The sequence below is a fragment of the Ambystoma mexicanum genome, chromosome 2q (assembly GCF_040938575.1).
Source record: "Ambystoma mexicanum isolate Mex_15411 chromosome 2q, UKY_AmexF1_1, whole genome shotgun sequence".
Lineage (NCBI taxonomy): Eukaryota > Metazoa > Chordata > Amphibia > Caudata > Ambystomatidae > Ambystoma > Ambystoma mexicanum.
This window is the reverse complement of record NC_090924.1, coordinates 194,006,210-194,025,961: the sequence shown is the minus strand read 5'-3', so window position 1 is coordinate 194,025,961 and position 19,752 is coordinate 194,006,210. Positions and strand designations below refer to the sequence as shown.

General features: G+C 48.9%; 1 protein-coding gene across 2 annotated transcripts in view; it reads left to right on the top strand.

Annotated features, from left to right (window-relative positions):
* The window catches only part of ABCC1 (ATP binding cassette subfamily C member 1 (ABCC1 blood group)), a 2,255,476-nt gene that overhangs the window by 1,937,321 nt on the left and 298,403 nt on the right, over positions 1–19,752 (top strand). For both annotated transcript variants that reach the window (XM_069647115.1, XM_069647114.1), the window contains one exon: positions 13,466–13,624. In XM_069647115.1, coding sequence (XP_069503216.1) covers positions 13,466–13,624 — 159 coding nt within the window. The remainder of the gene's footprint in view (positions 1–13,465; positions 13,625–19,752) is intronic.

Here is a 19,752-nt window from a genome sequence, read left to right as displayed (position 1 = left end):
GAGGACCGGGTTAATTTTAAGGTGGCGTGTCTTATGTATAGATGTTTTTATGACCTTTCACCAAAATACCCGAGCGCTGGAATCCACCGCTATCGGCCAACTAGAGATCTCTGGTCTGGAGACAAACTGTTGATGGGTATACCCCGGGCTAAACTGACCTCGAAGGGGTACAGGAGATTTTCCGTGTTTGTCCCAAAGATATGGAACCAGTTACCAACTGCCATCCGGTCATGGCCATCGTTAGAAGGCTTTAGAAAGGCACTTAAAACCTTATTTAAATGAGCCAAAGAGGTATGGTTAAAGCAGCTTTCTCCCAGTCAAAGGTTGAATCCTAGTTAACATCTGCGCCCACATGCATTTTAGTCTGCTTGGTGCACACAAGAAATATTCAAAATCACTGTGGTGGGTAGGGCGATGGCTTCCAGCATGGGGGTCAGGCTCCACTCCTTGCTAAGGATGTCAGGATTTGCGATTGACATCCAAACCAGATTGTTGGACATGCCAATCTACGGCAACAACCGCTTTGAAGCCAAGGCTGGTGACGCCCTCCAGAAGGGTCATTCATCAAAGGTGATAGCTAAGTCCTTGGGGCTTCCGTGTAACAGCCTTCCGCACAATTGCTGTCACGTGGCATGAGTTTTTGTCCCTTCACCGCCTTTGCCCCAAGGGGCCATCGTCAATCTGCTCCGGGAAGGGGCAGACTCTTCCCGAGAGGTAGGTGAAGCGGTACACAGAGGGTTGGTGTGGCCACAGCCTCTGTCCCCATCACGCCCTAAGTCGTCACCAGTTGGGGGAGGGCAGCTCTCATTGTACAGCATGGAATGGTCATAGACCATGTCTGACACTTGGGCCTTGCAGGTCATTTCAACGGGTTTTTTGCCTCGCGTTTATCCAGCGACGACCTTCTCCCGGACCACGGTCTGCTGGCTACCCGCTTGTCTCTGGACCCCATCCTCCTGGAGGAGGGATGTCGGCTTCTAGCAAAGATCGCAATCAAACTGGTTCAACAATCTAAAATCGGGAGGGGGTGGCATTTCACCTATTTTCTGGTGCCCCATTCTTGATCTGCAGCTGCTGAACTTGCTCTTACTCAAGGACAAGTTCAAGATGGTTACTCTAGCTCAGATCCTACAAGCCCTCGTTCTGCGTTATTGGCTCATTTCTCTGGGTTTTAAGGGTGCCTACTTTCATGTGCCAATTCATCTAAAGCACAGGAAGCACTCAAGGTTCGTAGTGGGCCAACAGCTTTGCTAGTTCAAGGTATTGCCGTTGAAGTCATTGGCACCCAGGATTTTCACCAAGCTGCTGGCAGTGGTAGCAGCTCGCCTCCGAAGAGAAGGCATCCATGTCTTTCCCTACCTAGATGACTGGCTCATCTGTGCTCGCTCCCTCAAGCTAGTGTCAGAGCATCTACTCCGTACATGCTATCTATTGCAGAGTTTCCCTGACCTTCAAAAAGTCTCAGGTTCTGCCGTCCTAGTCTCTCTGATTCATCAGGGCAGCCTTCGGCACTCTTGGGCAGGACTTTCCCACACTGGATTGAGTGGCAAACATTTCCGATGGCAAATGTCCTCCAATCACATGAAAAAGTCCATCCCTATACTTTCCTGCGCCTTCTGGGCCTCATGGCCTCCTACATCCTTGTGGTGCCAAAGGCAAGACTGTGTGTAAGATCGCTTCAGTGGCTTCATTGACAATGGTCGCAGTTGCAGGGCCAGATGTTGGACCTTTTACAGGTCTCGGACCAGGTAGCCCAGGATCTTGCGTCGTGGGCCTTGTGTGACAACGTGCTGAGATGTGTGTTTTTGTCAACCTTGGCTCAAGGTGACAGTGGTCACAGACCCATCTCTAATGGGCTGGGGCACTCACCTCTCAGACCGGACAGTGAGCGGACTGGTGCCTGCCACAGAGTCTCAGGAACACATCAACTTGCTGGAGTTGAGGGCGATCAGGCAGGCTCTGGTCACTTGCCTACCCTCTGTGAATTACAAGACTGCTGATTCGAACAGACAACACAGTGGCCATGCACTACCTCAACAAATGTGGTGTGGGGTTCTTGCCTCTGTGCAGAGAAGCAATGAAACTGTGGTTCTGGGGTCTGAAGTGCAGTGTCTCTCTGACAGCGGCTCATCTGGCCGGAAGAGTGAATGCCATAGCTGATGCCTTGAGCAGACATACTTTGGCTTCTCATGAGTGGGAGCTCTCTCGGGAAGTTCTGGAGGTGATATACTTTTGGGGAAATCCTCAAGTGGCCCTTTTTGCTTCCAGTGGCAAAAGGAAGTTCAAGTGTTTCTGCTCCAGGGAATGTCCTCATCCGGGAGCTTTGGGGGACTCGCAGATGCTAGCGTGGACTTTCGACCGCCTTTATACTTTGCCGCCGATCCCTGTCATTCCGCTGGTTCTTAGAAGATTGCGCCTGCTCGGAACCACGATGATACGCCCCAGACATGTCCATCTGCCCTCCCTGGGGCCTTCCGAGGAGAGTGGACTTGCTCTCCCAATCGGAAGGTGGGGTGGTCCTCCAACTGAAACTCAACCGCCTGAACCTTCATGCTTGGCTACTGAGAGGATGAGATACAAGGAGTGGGACTTGTCAGACAAAGTCTTCGATGTGCTCTTTGCAGCTTGGAGACCTGCTATGAAATAATTGTATGCCTGCAGGTGGCATACATTTTCGACTTGGTGCCGATAGAGGAACCTTGATCATTTGACCTATCCTCTGTGTTGGATTTTCTGCGATCTTTGTCCAAGGTGGGCCTGCACATTGGTACTGTACCTCGCTGCCCCTTGAGTGTCCAAAAGGTCCCCAGAACAGGTCTCGTTTTTGCAATCACACTGTTAAGCTGTTCTTCCAGGGGATTCTGTAACCAGTTTGTTCCCTGCCAGTTTGTGGTTCCGGTGAGACATTTCAATTTAGTTTTCAAATTTCTTAAGGGTGCTCAGTTTGAGCCCATTCGTTCATATCCTATTAGATTGCTCATGCTTACAGGGATTTTCCTGGTAGCCATCACGTCTGCGAGACTGGTGCAAAAGCGCCAGGTGTTTTCTGTTTTCACCTCCTTATTTTTTCCACCTCAGCCTTCCAAGGCAGCGGAACGATTTCATTAGCTTGACCCGGTACAGGCCTTGAAGTTCTACACATCTGTTACTAGAGAGGCTAGAAAAGATTACTAGCTTTTCGTTGGTTACGCTGGTGCTTGTGCTGGCAGAGCTGTGTCACCAAGCAGACTCTTTCCAGATAGATCATTCTCTGCATGTCAGAATGCTATGATATGGCTGGGAAGAATGTGCCGAGGTTCTCGCAGCTCATCCTACCAGTGGAGTGGTTGCCCCCTTTGCAATTTGGTTAACATTTTGGATTGGGCCCATGCATTTATGTACCTTTAGACTACCAACCTGCAATACCATTCTCTTGGTAGCGATGACATTAACAACTGCAAGAAGGTTGCACAAGTAACATTCCCTCTCCTGCAAATCTCTGTACACAGGATAGTATCAAAATTTTATTTGACTTAAAAAATCTCTTTTTTTGCCATCTAAGGAGAAGGAAGGATTCCACAGATTGGATCCCAAGAGAGCTTTGGGCTTTTATTTGTTCAGTATTAGAGCATTTAGATTGGAAGATAAACATTTTGTGGGCACACTGTTGTAGGATGGGCAGCGGAGTGACAAAACGCATGGGTAGTGCTTTGCATCGCAGAATGATAAATGGCATTGAAGGAAGCACCCGAGAAGCTCATGATACATTCCAGCAGAGGGATGGCAACCACTTCTGTGCTTCGGAAAGATGTACCAGTACTGGATATGGTCAGGCTGTAACCTGGTCATCATTGCATACTTTTTCCAACTGTTGTTGACTAGATTTTCTGCCCGTTGAGATGTCTGTTTCTAAGAGCAGCCCTCGAAAAAATTTCTCGATTTAGTCTCTTCTTTCTGGTCTCTCTCCCACCTCTGAAAACCATTATACTGCTACAGGAGTCTGTTGAAAATTGAGTCTGTGTCTGTTTTAACCCTATTAGAAGAACAAATTACTTGCCTCCGGTAATGTAATTTCTGACGGCTGTTCCTCCCACAGATTTATTATCGCCCTCCCAACCTACCCCCTGATGGAAATCTTAAACAAGGTTATGGTGTGTGTAAGGAAGGCCTGGTATCAACAGTAAGACGGACACAAGTCTGGAAAAGCCCTGAAAACATTGTTGTTCGATGGTCTCTGCTATGGCCTGTACCGTACCCAGTCCTCGCCCCAAGATGTCTTCAGGTGATAGTGCGCGTTACAAATTTCTGTGACATAACATAAGTGACCACAGTTCAAGGGTGTTTATTCAACTTCAACAAGGGTATGATAAACACCTATCTAATCCTAAATCTACTGATGGTAACAAGTTACGACCATCGAATAATAATAATGAAGTCCTAGTGGTGTCTTGTCAAAGTAAAAGGGCCTATACTAAAAAAATAAAAAAATTGCCAATCCTTACCTCTGAATACAAACCGCGTGGCGAATAACGTTACAAAAAGGAAGAAGTGTTCAAAATGATATGTCAGGATGTTCAGGCCATTGCTCTCCCTTCCCCACATTTTTTGCACTGGACAAGGCAGTTCACTCGAGCGTAGCAGAGTCTCTGGCTTCTTTAGCATGAGGATACAGTTCCATCAGAAAATCAGGACCTTCTGTATGCAAGTCTCTTTACTCCTCAAAGTCTCTCCATTCAGAGGGCCTGATGTAACTAAAGAAAAACGTTAAGTTCTTTTCCTCTTTGGATTTCTACAAGTATTCACTTTAGGTCATTCACTATTCACCCCGGAACCCCCTCAGGCGGGCTCAGATCCCCCTTTAAACACAATTAGTCTCCCTCAGCTGGGCTAGGACAAGTTTCAATCATGTATCAAAGACTTTCGAATGTGCACAGGGTTTTGCTTGACCCGTTGAAGGACCACTTTGATTTTACAATGCCTTCTCTTTACATTTGTCCCCTTTGGGAATGGATACCTAACCAAGACTTTCGAATGAGCATGTGCATGGTGCCGGAGCACCCTGTTTATGGTATCTATTTTCACTTCAAAGTTCAGTCACTCATTTAGTGCATCAATTATGTTTGCATCACTTGCCACATAGGCTTCATGCACTATCCTCTGCAAATTCCTTCATACAATGTTGCTGCTTGCAACCTTGGGTTCCAGACAGCCCAGGGGCTATCTGTCTCCCCAAATCACCTGCTGTGCTGCCTTCACTGGCTTTTCTTTGTTGTAGGAGTCAAGGACGGTACCACAGCGGCACCTGCTTCTCCCCACCTTGACTATCGACACGGGAGAGCCCCGGGTACCTCTGACACACAATGCAAGTGTCTTCAGCTTTGATTCCAGGTCTTATGTTTTCTGTTCTCGAAGGCTCCTAAAAGTTATGTTCTTTTGGTGAAAAGGTCAAGGGCTCTTCCTTTTGTGTTCCTTTTAGGTCTCGCCGTCTTTCGCCTTGTATGAAACTGCCATCTTGGAATTGCTGCTTCTTTGTGTGCTTTGCCTTGCTCAGAGTGTGCTCTTGTGCGCCGCCTTTTATCCGTATGTGGAAGTGTGATGGAATTCATGTGTATGTAATGATCAGTAATTGCCTAACCCTGCATGACCATCTTGTTGGGACATGTTGGGTATACAGCTCGGTTGTTGTTCCTTTTTTCCTCAGTGAGATGTCCATGAGAAAGTGTTTGTGTCGGAAACAGAGGGGCGGGGGGTTGAATCCTTAAGTATCCTGGTAGGATGGGGGTGAAGGTGTTATAGGGAAGGGGATACTGCATCTCGCTGTCCGGTGGCCACTTCCACACTCCAAAGACCCCCCCCCCCCGCCCCATCCAGGTAATCCTCCCGCACTGGTCCACCCACAGGAACTGTATCCAAAAGCGATGGCCGTGTCCTGGCCACCTGGATGACAGAAAACCCCCGGGGACTAGCGGGTGAGACACTCACTTGTGCTATATATGGATGTTGACATCACGTCTGGCGTTGAGGAGTAGCTGGGATTTCAGCTTTGTTGCATGTTACCCCCTTCTAGTGAAAAGGTTTCTGTGATCCAAAGGAAGCAGCAGCAACATAGTGAGGAATATCTGGGAGGAATATCGATCAGAAAAAACATTACTGGTGATGAGTAATTGCCTTTATCCTTACCTCCGGGAGAAAGATCTTCACCAAGCTACTAACTATGGTGGACGTACGTCTCAGTAGGATGAATATTCATGTCTTTCCCTACCTGAAAGACTGGCAACTTTGAGCTTGCACCCAGATTTTCCGTCACCCCCCATGCAGCCTACCCGTCAACTGCTGCCCAGCTTGGGCTTCACCCTTAACCTCAAGTCCACAGTCAAGCCATCCCAATCACTCCCGTTCTCAGGTGGGATGGTCTTTGATACTCAGTTGGGCAGGGCATTCACTCCTAAGCAACAGGTGGGTAGCATCTTACAAATGGTTCAGGTTTTCCAAACCCAGAATCTGGTACCGTCTTCTGCATTTCTTCATCTTCTCGGTCTCATCCTGCATGTTTGCTATGAGTATTCTCAGTTTCAGGGTGACATGGCGGACCTGTTACCATTTTTGAACAGAGTATTACAAGCCACCCCCCCTGCAGTGGACCCTGAGCGTAAATGTGCTAAGGGAAGAGCCTTTTCTGCTACCTTGGCCTCAGTTGACAGCTATCATAGTTGCGACGTTCACCGCAGTGATCAAATGATGAACTGGCTGTACTACTCTGCCAAGGCATGAGAAAAAAATTCTTAGCTTGAACTGGGGTTATTGAACTGGCCATGATTGCCTTCCTTCCTTCCTTCCTTGCAGAGCAAGTGTGACCTGATGCTTATAAGACAACATGCTAGGCATGCTTTACATCAAAAAGCAAGATGGTGGGGCGTGGCCTGGAGCGCATGGCATGAGGTTGCAGTGACAACGAGCTCCAGCCAAGATCCTGTAGAAAGATCCTTTAAAAGTAAAGATATTGCATGAAATAACCGATAAGCTACACCGGAGAAGAGCCAGGGCATTTCCTCAACTACTGGATCGCGGAGGTAGCCTCAACCAAAGAAGCACTGAAAATTGTGGCTTAGACAAGTGCCCCCCGGACGAGCAAAGATGGCGGACGGGACTGAGTGAGCAGGCAAAGCTGGGCGAAGGGCAACCAAACGCTGCGAACAGTGACCCAACAAAGTGCATGACGGCGCCTGGGAGCACCGCATAACGAAGGCGGGGTATGCAGAGACTCCCAAAGCTCAAGGAAGAGCGGATAGTAAAACAATGCCAGAAGGCAGCGACTAAGGCACAGATCACAGCACCCCCCACACCCGAAAGCGAGCAGAACACTCCGACGGCATCAGCAGAAGAGACGCAGCGAACGGGGATGACCCCTCCCCCCCTCCCAAGTGGGGGTGCACACAAAGCAACACCGGAGAAGAACAGCCGAATGAACAACAGCAGCCTGAGACGCTGCAAGAGAAAAACACTCAAGGTGTGCTGGGCGGAGGATCCCAGAAACAGCGGACCGGCGAGAGACACAGGGGACACGAACGAAACAACGGATACAGAGGCGAAGGGGTTGGGTGCCCACAGCAGCCCCCAGCCGGTGTGAAGAGCACACAGACTAAGAGGTTAGTGACTAAGAACCAGAACCGGGGGGTAAAAGTGAAAGCAAAAGCCACGTCGGCAGGAGGTTAAAGCACGCCCTGAATAAGCGATGCGACAAAGTCTGCCCTCAGACAAAGACGGGTGCAGGGCCTGCACATCATAAGCCCGCAGTACACAGCACGAACCTTCAGCACAAACCAAAGCGACCACAGAACTGAGGAAGCACTGGGTGTTACGCAGCATTAAAAAGCAAAACATTAAAGGGTACTGAGGACACGGGGAGGCATAATGAACCCAAGACGCCCTATATGGAATGAAGACTGTAGCAAAGGGCAGGCAGCAACAAAGGTTTAGTGGTCTACACCAATCGACCAGAGAGACGTGCATAATAGAGGCTTCCTCTAAAGAGAAGTAAGCAGCGGAGAGGAGGTGAACATTGCTTATCCTTGGCTAGTCAAGAGGACCAAAAAAGCGACCCCCCCCCCCCAGCTCCCTCTAGCCTACGAGTCGAACAAGAGCGCAGCGATACAAAAAGCGCCAAAAAGCTGAACCGAACTCAACCGACAACCCTGCCACGCAAGAACTGCCATAATAGCGAATATAAGGCAGCAAGAGAAACACTGGAACCACAACCACCACAAACAATGTAAAGAGCTCACAATAGTCTAAAGACCACACTGAGACCAAAAAGCAAGGCGAAAACCACGGGCACCAAACTATTGCACAAGACACAATGCAGACACAATGCAGCACCACAATGTCCTCCTCCAGAAGCAAGGGGAAATCAGCCACAATGGATACGTTTGTCACAACCAAACCCCACACCCCAACACAGACACCAACTTCCGAAGCCAAACACCAGAAAACAATGGATGGGGACGGCAGAGATAACCAAGTACTATAAGCCATAGCTACACTAAGAACATTTATAGACACAAAAATTGAAGTGAAGTCCGATATGCAGCTCATGCGTCAGGACGCCCGTAATCTTGCCGAGCGATTCACTAACGCACAAGTGGCCCTCAAGGAAACACAAGACACAGTAGACCTAAAAGCCTGAATGGCAGAACTGGAAAAAAAAGGTCACGCTGGAAGCAAGATCTGAGGAGGCAGAAGGGCGCGCCAGGTGCAGTAACATAAGGATACTCGGAGTACCCGAAGGCACAGAAGGACTGAGCCCGACAGCTTACGTAGAAACCTTAATACAACAAGAAATCGGAGCAGGAAAACTAACGCAAGGTTTTGCCGTGGAAAGGGCACACAGATCCCTCCAAAAGAAACCACCGCCGGGCTCCTATGCGCGCCCAATAATCACAAAGATCCTTAATTTCCAAGACAGGGATAGAACGCGATAACTCCAAGATCCCATTTACCCCGACTATACACCTACGGTACAAAATGGGGGAGAAATGTGTTTGTCCCAGTTAAGGCTAGGCTCAGACAACTGAACCTAAAGTATATGTTACTATACCCATCCAGACTGAAGGTGATCTATAAAGGTTGTGCAATATTCTTGGAAACACCAGCTGCTGCCACCATGTGGATGGAGCACAATAACCTAGCAGAAGGGAAAGAGGCAACCTCCCAGGAAGCTCTGGACTGAAAACACGGAACACAGAAGCCCTGCAAACGCTCCTCCCCCCTCAACCCGAAGTAAGAGCGCCACACTGAAATGCCAAGAACGCCATAACGACATGAGACAGCAGAATGGCTACGGAACTCGCTCAACCTCCCCAACTGAGATAACAGCACTAACCCACGAACAAATCGGTGCAGGCCCGTTGCCAGCACGACCTCACTCGCACTCAAAAGAGCGCCTGAGCACTGCAAACGAAACACAGTCCCTAGGCGCAACAGTTCTAGTTATGTTTTTTTGTTTTGTCTGTTACACTGTCTTCGGGCTGCAGATAACTAGTGGGATAAAGGACATAAATACCATTAGACTCGGAGCCAAAAAGGAGCGACGACCAGAGGAGGGAGCTGTGTATGGGAAGCCGCGGCCACCCCGAGGTCCTAGCTGGGGCCGAACCAAGAGAACCCACAAAAATTGATGATGGCAACACAACTCAAGGTAATGACATGGAACATGAGGGGGGTGGGGTCATATATAAGGAGAAACCGAATCCAATCCTTGCTACAAAGAAAGAAAGTATTGATTGCAATTCTCCAAGAGACCCACCTCACGGCGGAAGCCACTGCCAAACTAACCGAATATTGGAGGTGCGGCCTACTCCAAATACGCAAGAGGAGTATACACATGGGTGAACTCAGAGGTACCATTCCAATTACTGGGAACGGAAGCAGACAAGGAGGGCAGGTACTTAATAATGTGGGGTATAATCGAAAACATCAAAATATGCTTAGTGAACTCCTGCTTCCCCCCACCACGGCATACCCATGCACCTCAAACAACTGTGCGCCAATATCTTGCACCACAGAGATGGAACCTTTATATTGGGCGGGGGGGCTTCAACTGCATTAAAGATGGCACCATCAACAGGACTGACCCACCACAACAACTAAGAAATGCAACTTCACAGGCGCTGAACACTACGATGGAACACCTAGGACTAGCCGATGTCTGGAGGGAACTGCACCCCACGGAAGGATGCTACTCTTACTACTCATCCCCTCACAACCTACACACCAGAATAGATTATCTGTTCATCGACAGAGAACAATTGACGCAAGCAGAATCAGAATCCGCATCCTGCCTAGGCAGGTCGATCTCGGACCACTCTCCCTTACTCATGCAATGGAAGATCAGAGGCCCCAGAACCCCTCTCCCAATGTGGCGAATGCCCACAGAAGCACTTACCAATCAAGCGTTCAGAGAAAACCTTGGGGATAAACGGAATACGTAAGCATAAACAAGGGCACAGATGACAGATGGAGCACGCTATGGGAGGCTATGAAAGTGGTGACACGAGGGGAAACAATAGCGGGAGCAGGTGGTGTCCGGAAACAACTGAGAAGAGAATTGGAGGGCAAGGAAGAGGAGATGAGACAACTAGAAACCAACACTCAAAACGCCAAAGCAGACGAGAAAAAACAAGGTCAAACAACTGCCAACTGGCCTGTGTGAGACTATCTAAATTTGACTTCAAAACACGCACCACCAGAGCGCATAAGGAAGCCGACAAACCAGGCAGGTTACTGGCCTGGCTGTGCAAACGGGAACACCCAAGACACCTCCCGAATGAGATTAAAGACAAAAATGGGGCAACTCGTAAGACACAATTGGCGATAAATGACATTTTCGCTGAATTCTATATTGAGCTATATGCCCATGACACACAAGTACCGAAGGAGGACATCGAGACCACCCTAGAAGAAATAGGACTCCCTAAACTAACCAGTGAGCAGAGAGAGGCGTTAGAAGAGGAGATCACCACAGAAGAGATAAAAGAAGCAATCAGGTCACTTGCCACATGCAAGACCCCGGGGAGCGACGGCCTCCTGCCGGAGGTCTACAAAGCCTACGAAACAACCTTAACCCCAATACTACATGAAGTATTTCTGGAAGCATACGAGACAGGAACACTACCAAGAAGCATGAGAAAAACGCTTATAATCCCAATGCTTAAATCAAAAAGCAAGATGGTGCAGGCTTGCTCCTTCTATGCCGTTAGGTGGCTTAACTGTGGCTCTGGAAAATTACTTTTCTCTGATCGATGCTAATCTTACTGTGACAGTTAACCTGTTTGTGGATGCTTTGAGCAAGTACACATGCTAGTGGATGCTCTTCCGCGATGTTCTGGATGAGATCCTCACCCTTTGGGGCACCTCTTTGCCTCCTGTGTCAGCAAGATGTGTGTCCTGCTCCAGGAAATTTCCACACCACAAGATCTGGGGGATGCATTGACTGTCAAGAGGTCATTCTCTCTCCTTTATGAGTTCCTGTTGATTCTTGTCATCTGACAGGATCTCAGGGCACTGTAAAAGTTTAGGCCTGCCTTAATCTTGATTGCTACAGATTGGAACCAGACTCTGTGGTAGCTGAATTTCTACAGATGTCTGTCTTCTCCTTTGCACCTGCCAGCGAGAGCGGGTTTGCTCTTCCAGCAAATTGGTGGGCTTATCCACCTATTCTTTAATAATCTCAGACTTCTTATTTGGCTGCTGAGCCTAGTAGATAGGGAGTGGCATCTGCAGAACTATGTCCTGGATGCACTTTTTTTCTGTCAAGAAGCCCACCACCAAGTCCATCTGTGCAGGCTGGTGGCCTCCATTTTCGTCAGGGGAAGTCGAGCGATGTCTGAATGCCTTGATCTGTGCAAACTCTACTGTTCCTGATTTTCTGCTCTCCTTGAACTTGCAGGCCCTTCAGATGCCTTACACTTTGAAGTGGTACCTCAGCACTTGTTCGCTTTTAAATGACCCTCTGTAATCTTGGTCTTTGACACCCGAATGGTTATTCAGTTATGCCGTTTCCACCACATTTGTTTATTTTTCCAGTCTGGGTTCCGAACTTTGGTTTGAAGTTTCTCGTTGCGGCTCCGCTTCAGCTCTTGCATTATTGTACTTTGAATTGGCGCACCCTGTGGTTTTACTAGTCACCATAATTTATGCTAGGCAGGTGAGCTTGAGGCTTATTTTGTGTAAAACCTCCTTACCTTCCTTTCTCCAAGAAAAAGTGACTTGGCGTGTGAAGCCACCCTGCCTTCCGAAGGTCGTGAGGTTTTCATCTTTCAAATAAGATTTAGCTGCCTGTCTTGCACCCTCCACCTCCTCCATCTAAGATTGAGGAGATGTTTCACTATCTGCACCCGAAGATGTCTCTCAGCTTTTATGTCTCTCGGATGAGGGACCTCAGGAAGAATGACCAACTCTTTGTTGGTTACACTGGGTGCCTGAGCAATTGGGTTTCTTTCTAATCAGATCCTGTCCAGATGGATCGAGGTCTGCATTTCTGAACACCAAGATTTGGGCAGGAAGGAAGTGCCAGAAGGTCTCAAGGCCCATTCTTCTATTTGTCAGGTGGTTCCATGGGCTTCCCTGCACACGTTTGCAAAGCATTACCTGGATTCCTTGGGTCAGGATGCCTACGTTACTTGCATGGTGCTCCAGCATTTCTTGGTGTGGATGGTCCTTTCTTACTCTCCTCTGCGTTCTGTCTTGCTTTGGGATTCTATCTAAGAAGAGGAATGTGTGAGAGGAAGGAATCCACTGGTTGAACTAATTATTAACCTCTCAGTAATGTTCTTTGATGGATTGGTCCTTCGTACCACAGGCTACACCGCACTCTTCTATCCATCCCTCATGATTGGTAACGCATTCCCCTCTTGTTCCGATGTCTCTGAGGTGCTAAGTGCTAGCTAGAAAGGTGGAACCGAGGTCATGGCATGCTTTTGGCTCAATATATATACTTACCCTGATGTAAATGGCAGCTTTGCACGAAAAAAGTGAACTGTCCATAAATTTAATTAGCCAGTATATTAAGCAGTCTGCACAAGTAACTTTAAAGTTAATAAGGTTTGAATGTGCATATTCTCAAATGTCCTCAAAAGGGTTGGTCTAATGTTGGGAGTAGCTGTGATTTTAAGACTGATACCCTTTCTCCTTCTGGGGTCTTCTATAGCTTTATGCATGCTGCATGGATGGTCAGTGCTTACAAACATGTGGCAATTGAATGTGTGCCCATTCACAAGGATTCATTAATTTCAGTCATCTATTTATTGAATGGCTGATTTAAAAGAAATGTTTAATTAGGTGTGTTGGTGTCTTATGTAATTGCATTTTATGTATTGATTTCTGTTTTACTTTTGTCATGCATTAGTTCATATTTCGGGAGAACAATGTATTTGTATATGTGCTGCCAAACAGTTTTAACACGTTTTTCTTTTGGGCTAATATTTGCTAGGTTGGAATTGTTGGAAGAACCGGTGCTGGAAAATCCTCACTTACACTTGGCCTATTCCGAATAAATGAATCCGCTGAAGGAAACATCATTATTGATGGAATTAATATAGCAAAAATTGGTCTTCATGACCTTCGTTTCAAAATTACTATTATCCCACAGGTAAACTGTCAGTTTTCTCTCTTATGTATATTGTTACTTTTTATTATGCCTTAACTATGTAAATTGTGGTGTTTTTCTACTTTAATTTCACCACCATCTGTCAACGGAGGCCTGAAATTCACCCTAGTGTTTTGGGCGAAGTGGGAGGGTTTGTAGACACTTCCACATTTCACATCGCTCACACAGGATACTTACACACCATAAATTGTGTTTTCTCTAGGGAATGAATGATAAGTGCATTTGTTACTGAACTCAATTTATCAGCATCTACAGGGTGGAGGCTACCTACCAGGATTCAAGCATTTGAGTAGAAGCCCTCCAAGCTATCCTCTCTGCTTCATTTTGAAGGCTGATATCCGACCAGATTTAATTATACAATTTTTAGAAATGTTCAATGTTGAAATTACACCAAAGACCATTAGTGCAGTTCTGTAACATCAGCGCCCATTATCGCTTCTGTCAACCACATTATACCTTACAGATGGAATCCTTTAGGAGGCTGTTTTGTAGCTACTCATAGCTTTGTGGCTATGAATATCATCTGGTTTTATCAGGTGTTAGATAAACTTTCACTGGTGGTTGGTATTTGTGAGAATGCTTGCAATTGAACATAAGTGTTGCAATGCATTTTCTACTTCCTTATAGTAGTTTGAGGGTTAACTGTGTTGTATTTGCTGGGGAAGAGTACATACATAAAGTCAAATGTATGTGATTTGAGTTGACAAACCGTTTTACAGAATAGAAAGGGGTAGATTTGTGAAATTCTCAACTTGAGCGAAGAAAGGGTATATATGGATCTATGTGCTGAAAGCGCAGTGGTTTCAATGTCCTTTTTGTTGGAATTTAGTGGTCTGTTTTGCTCCCGCCTCCTCCTTTACCCCACTCACCTGTCGGAGCAAGTGATCGGCTGCTGCAGTTCAGTAGGTTGGGGCTGTAGTGTGGCAAAGATCTCCCCCCCCCCCCCCCCAAACCCTCCTTTGCCCTCATGAACACATTCTGATTGCACTGTGTTTTTCAAGTACTGCATAAAACATCTTCATATTAGAATCCCAACAAGTATTCTGATGTGCAAGCTTGACACCCTCTATGATATTTGTACTGTACCTAAACAGAGAATGGATGTGCAGTGGAAAAGGGTTTGTGGGACCTTTCAGTGGTGGTTTGGCAGCCAAGCCATACTATTTTAGTGCCTGCGGTCATTGGCCTCTATAATTGTTGGCAAACTCATATGTGCAATAACAATAAACTATCAAAGATGAACAGGTTGGGAGACCACCACGGGCCTACAGGCGATGGAAGCTTGAGTGCACAGCTCCTGACACGATGGGCCATTAAGGGATTGACCCCCCCCCAACCAACCTCCCCGAAGCGAACAAAGTGGTGGAGTGGATCGGTGAACACCTAGAAGAAAAAATCTGGAGCTCCGGCACCCAGGCAAGGCAGAGAACGGGTCGCTGAGTATCCGCTGGTCTGGAGAGCCGGCACCCCTGCAGCAACGCAGAACACTGCAGGCGGCTGGCAGGGGAATTCGAGGCTGCAGTGGAGTCGGGCTGCTAGACCCGGCAAGATTCTTGTCAGGGGTGAAGCCTCCCAGCTGCCCCTCCAGGTGTGCCTTGCAGGGGTGCAATGCAGGAGCCGCCTAGTGTGTCCACAAGCTAGGCCGACGTAGGCGGGGGACACCACCGAGCCCGTGCTTGGTGGCGGGGCACCAGCGGTGGGAGGCTTTCCCCAGAAGCGAAGGGAAAGGTGAGGGAGATTTGGAGCGGGGGGGAGGACACCAGGAGCGGCACTTGCGGCAACGGTGCTCTGGCAGGGGGGTGCGGCCGGCCCGTGAGCCTCCCCTGTGACCCGCTGAGGGAGGACCCCCATATGGGGGGCACCCGGGGCACACTGGCCAGTTAATTGCACAAGGAGGCATGGGCAGGCCCTGAAGAGGTCCGGGCTGCCAAGCCTGGAAGACCTTGCATCGGTGGGCGCACAAAGATAATAGGACAACTGGACCGATGTGGAAGCTGCCGTACAGCGGAGAACACCTGCACGTAAGCAGTCAGATGATTGCTGCGTGGCCGTCCAGCAGGGCCCAATGGCGAGATGCCACAGTGGGGCAAGGTAAAGAGGACTGATCAGCAGGGAGAACCCCTCTCCCCAGAACAGCAAGGGGGGGGACAAGGCGACACACACGGCTCCCCCTTGCGCTTCCCAACACACAGGCAACCAGCAGAGACAACAGCGGAGGAGGAGGACTCCTAGGAGGCAGTGTGGCAGCACACAGGGGGGGAGGCCATCGGAACATGCAGGCCCCATGCCACTCGGGAGCCCTCAGGCAAGATAGGAGGGGCCCGCCATCTACCTCACAAGACCACCTCTTGAAGTGCTTCATCGTTGTATCGGGGGGGATTCCCATCGAGGATCCCCCCCACATTAAGGGGATGTTGGGGACACTGCACCTCTCCCACTCCAGAATCGTAAGAAGGTCTTCAGAAGGTGACACTAACCGGAGGAGCAGGAAAGTAATAACAAACTGGCCTCGAACCAGGTGGAGTCCCCCGAGACGAAGTCTGGGGCGTGTGCCCACCGGAGAATGCCACATCAAGAATGCCACTAAGGTTAAATAGAAGACAGAGTGAGGGCCCCCAGAAACCTCCCATGGGGCGTGTGCCCGCCCAGGGGGAGCCCCTGGTGGGATCCACCCATTCGGGAAGGTAACAGAGGGGCGATGGCCCACCCCGTCCCACCGGCCCGCAATTAACGGAAGTCAGCTACAGAAACCAGCACCGGGTCCAGGTGGGTCACAATTGATCCAGCTGCAACACCACCTTCAAGAAGGGGAAGCGGGCTCGAACCGTCCATATCCCTACAACCCCCCACCCCCACGAGCAACTGAGAAACCTGTGGGGACGTGGAAAGGCCCCGACCCATGAGAAAGAGCCACCCTAACAAACGCACAGTGTCTACAAGTGGAACGGGCAGAGACCGGATCTAAGATGACATCTAGGGCAAGTGACCCCCCCCCCCCCAGGGAGGCATCAGCAGGAAAACCATAAGTGCCAGAACGCTGACAGGTGAGGGTCCCCGGGGGCTGCCCCTCGGGCGTGTGCATGCCTTGGAGGATCCAACAACAGGGTCCACCTATACAGTAACGGAGGGGCGACAACCCAATGCTAACCCTCCAGGTGTCACACAGCAGAACCCTCTACGGAACCCTGCACTGGGTCTAAGAGGAGCACGCTGGATGCACCCGGACCAAGGCCTATGCACTTAAAAAGCACACAGGAAGGCCCCATGAACTGGAAAGAGCCCTCCAAGGGTATTGTTTTCACGAGGCAGGAAACAGTCAAAACAGCCCGGACCAGGAGAGAGAGATGGCCCAGTCCGAGGCCTCAGCCAAGGAAGCCTCTGCAATGGAAGGGGCTTTGCATCGGTGCTGCAAGAAATCAGAGACATGATGTCTGACATAGCCCAAAAACTGGAAAAAATGGACCAAAGGGTGGACAAAGTAGAGGACAGGCTGTTACAGCTAGAAACTATCAGTCGTCGTCTACGGCCCAGGAAGCGCAAATGGAGATGAGACTGGTGGCACTGGAGAAAAGAGATGAGGAGAGGGTGAGGCGATTTTGAGAAGAGGGATAGGGGGAACAACCTCTGCTTTTTTGGGTTTCCAGAGGTGGAACGGGAGACGGAAAGGGACATCCGCAGAGTGGTGAGAAGTGATCAGCCTACTCTTCGCGAATGAAGCAACTTCAGAACCCACAATACACAGAAGGGGGGGGCAGGGCGGGAGTACCTCAATCCATCTTGGTCCGCTTTCACTATTGCAAAGAAAATACAAAGGTGCTTGAGGAGGCCAGGAAGGCTCGGGACATTACGTATAAAAACGCAAAGATATCAATCGTCCAAGACCTCTCTGCATACACACTGGCCAAACGGAGACTGTCGCCCCCTGACCCAGTGCCTGAGAGAAAAGGGGGTGCGCTACCGGTGGGGGTACCCATTCTCCCTAACATTCGAATATATGGAGCAGAGAACGACCCTGGTTATGGAAGTGGATGTTAGGCAGAAACCTGTGCAGTTCCCTTTGGCAACACTGCAAAAGATTTAGGACTACAGGTGTTAGCAGTAAACCCACTTGGTAACAGTCTGTACCACCCAGATTTACCTGGTAGCTGTGGCTGGGCAGTCAGACTTCCCTCAAGAAGAGTTAGGCAGTATGCAAAGTATACACAATAGGCACTCGGACACAATAATACAAGCAAACACTGACCAGAGCTTTGGTATCAAAGTATATAATTATTTATTTAAAAACACACTGATTGAAACACTCCAGCACTCTTATTGTAAAACACTCTAAACACAGTTACTATTGTAATATATACAACCCTTATTCCTTATCAGATAAGTCTTAGTTAACACCACTTATTTTCATACAGAGGTGAGTGCTTAACTATAGATGGCACTCCAACAAGTTCATGAAAAAGGGAGGGAAAAAGACACAATATGGGAAGGTACGCCACTCTAAGCTTTAGGAACACTATTAGCAAGGCAGAAGAGTAAAAGTCACTTGTGAGCCAAAGTCCATAGGCTGGGCCCACTCTTAGAGAGAGCAGAGCACAAATGCGCCCAAGATCACACAGTTACACTAGGCTTAGAAAGTCTTGCAGAGAGTTCGAAAAGAGTTTAGAGAGGCTCAGAAAGGTTTAGCCAGGGTGTCCCAGGCTGACCCAGGTTCGAAAGCCGGGGGCTAAATCTACCCCGTACAGTCGGTGGCAAGGGAAGCCGGACGGGATACGGTACCTTAAGTGGGAAGGATCCTCCAGCGGTGGCAGTTGTTCCTGGCAGCGGGTGCAAGTTCCGTCGTCATCCAGGGGAAGAGAAGACGTCGACTTGGAGGAAAGATGAAGGTCGTTGCACTGCCAGGGAAGAAACCAGCCGCAGAGTTTTCCGGTTAAAGGTATTACCCTTTAATTCACGGTCGTGGTAAAACATGGTATCCCGGTTGCCGGGGTGCTTGGCAGGGGCAAGGCGGCCACGAGATACGTCGGAAAGGCGAAAAGACAGTGAAACTGGTTATCCTCACCAGTCAAAGGAAGAAGACCCTCCGGCGGGAGATCTCCTCTGTCGTTGGGAAAAGTGGTGAGACAGTCCAGCAGGGCTCCACCGGTGGTGTCGTCGTGGCAGGTCGGCTCAGCTGCTCCCTCGTCGGATTCTTAAGTCCTGTGGCGACTTCTGAAGTTCCAGTCCCCAAAGCCCTGCTTTTATGCAGAAAACCCCCATTCACTCAGCCTAGCTGTCACTCAAACATGCTAAGTGGTGAGCCGGCCGGCTCACCACTTGGGCCAATCAGGACGGAGTACGACTTGAGTTGCCTAGGCAACTCAGTCCAGGGTGACTAAATCCCCCTCCTAAGTACCCCAGACAGAGTGGCACCACTTTGGAGGGCTTCTGTGGAGAAGCCCGCCAAAAAGTGGAACAAATGGCTCGACTTGGGTTGGAGTCACAGAAGAGAACACAAACGCCATTTTAGAACCGAGTTTTGGCAAAAAACACCAACCGGAGAATTAATAATAAAATAAACCGGCGGTGTGTTCGAGGCTATCGTAATTAAATAAATAAAGATAGTAGCCTCGAACAATGGGAAAATCCCATAGAGAAATATTTGCGGTTGAATATAAAAAGTAGTATCCACTGCTACCAGCCAAAACTCGATCAGGGGGGACGGAGACGTGCCCCCTCGACTTACAGACCCTGGGGCAATCGAATTGCCCCAGCCAGTACGTCCACAATATGATGGTTTGTACTTGTTCTGTTCAGAATTCAAGACTAGTAAAGTCAATGGTGACTTTACAGACCCTGGGAGACAGTAGGTCAGTCCCAGGGTATGGAGTCTATACTGGAGAGTCACTATGACACCCCTGTGTTACTGCACTGAGGGTGCTGTGTAACACACATCACAAAAACACATGAAGCCCTATTGAGTAAAAGTCCCAATAGCCCATTGAACACATCTAGAATCAAAGGAACACACTCAAATCATGTCCAAGAGTGAGGGTAAAAGAGTCTCACTCTTGGCAGGAGGAAAAAATAAACCCCAAAAATCCAGCAAAGCTGCTGGGAGACTCACTAGGTTAGGA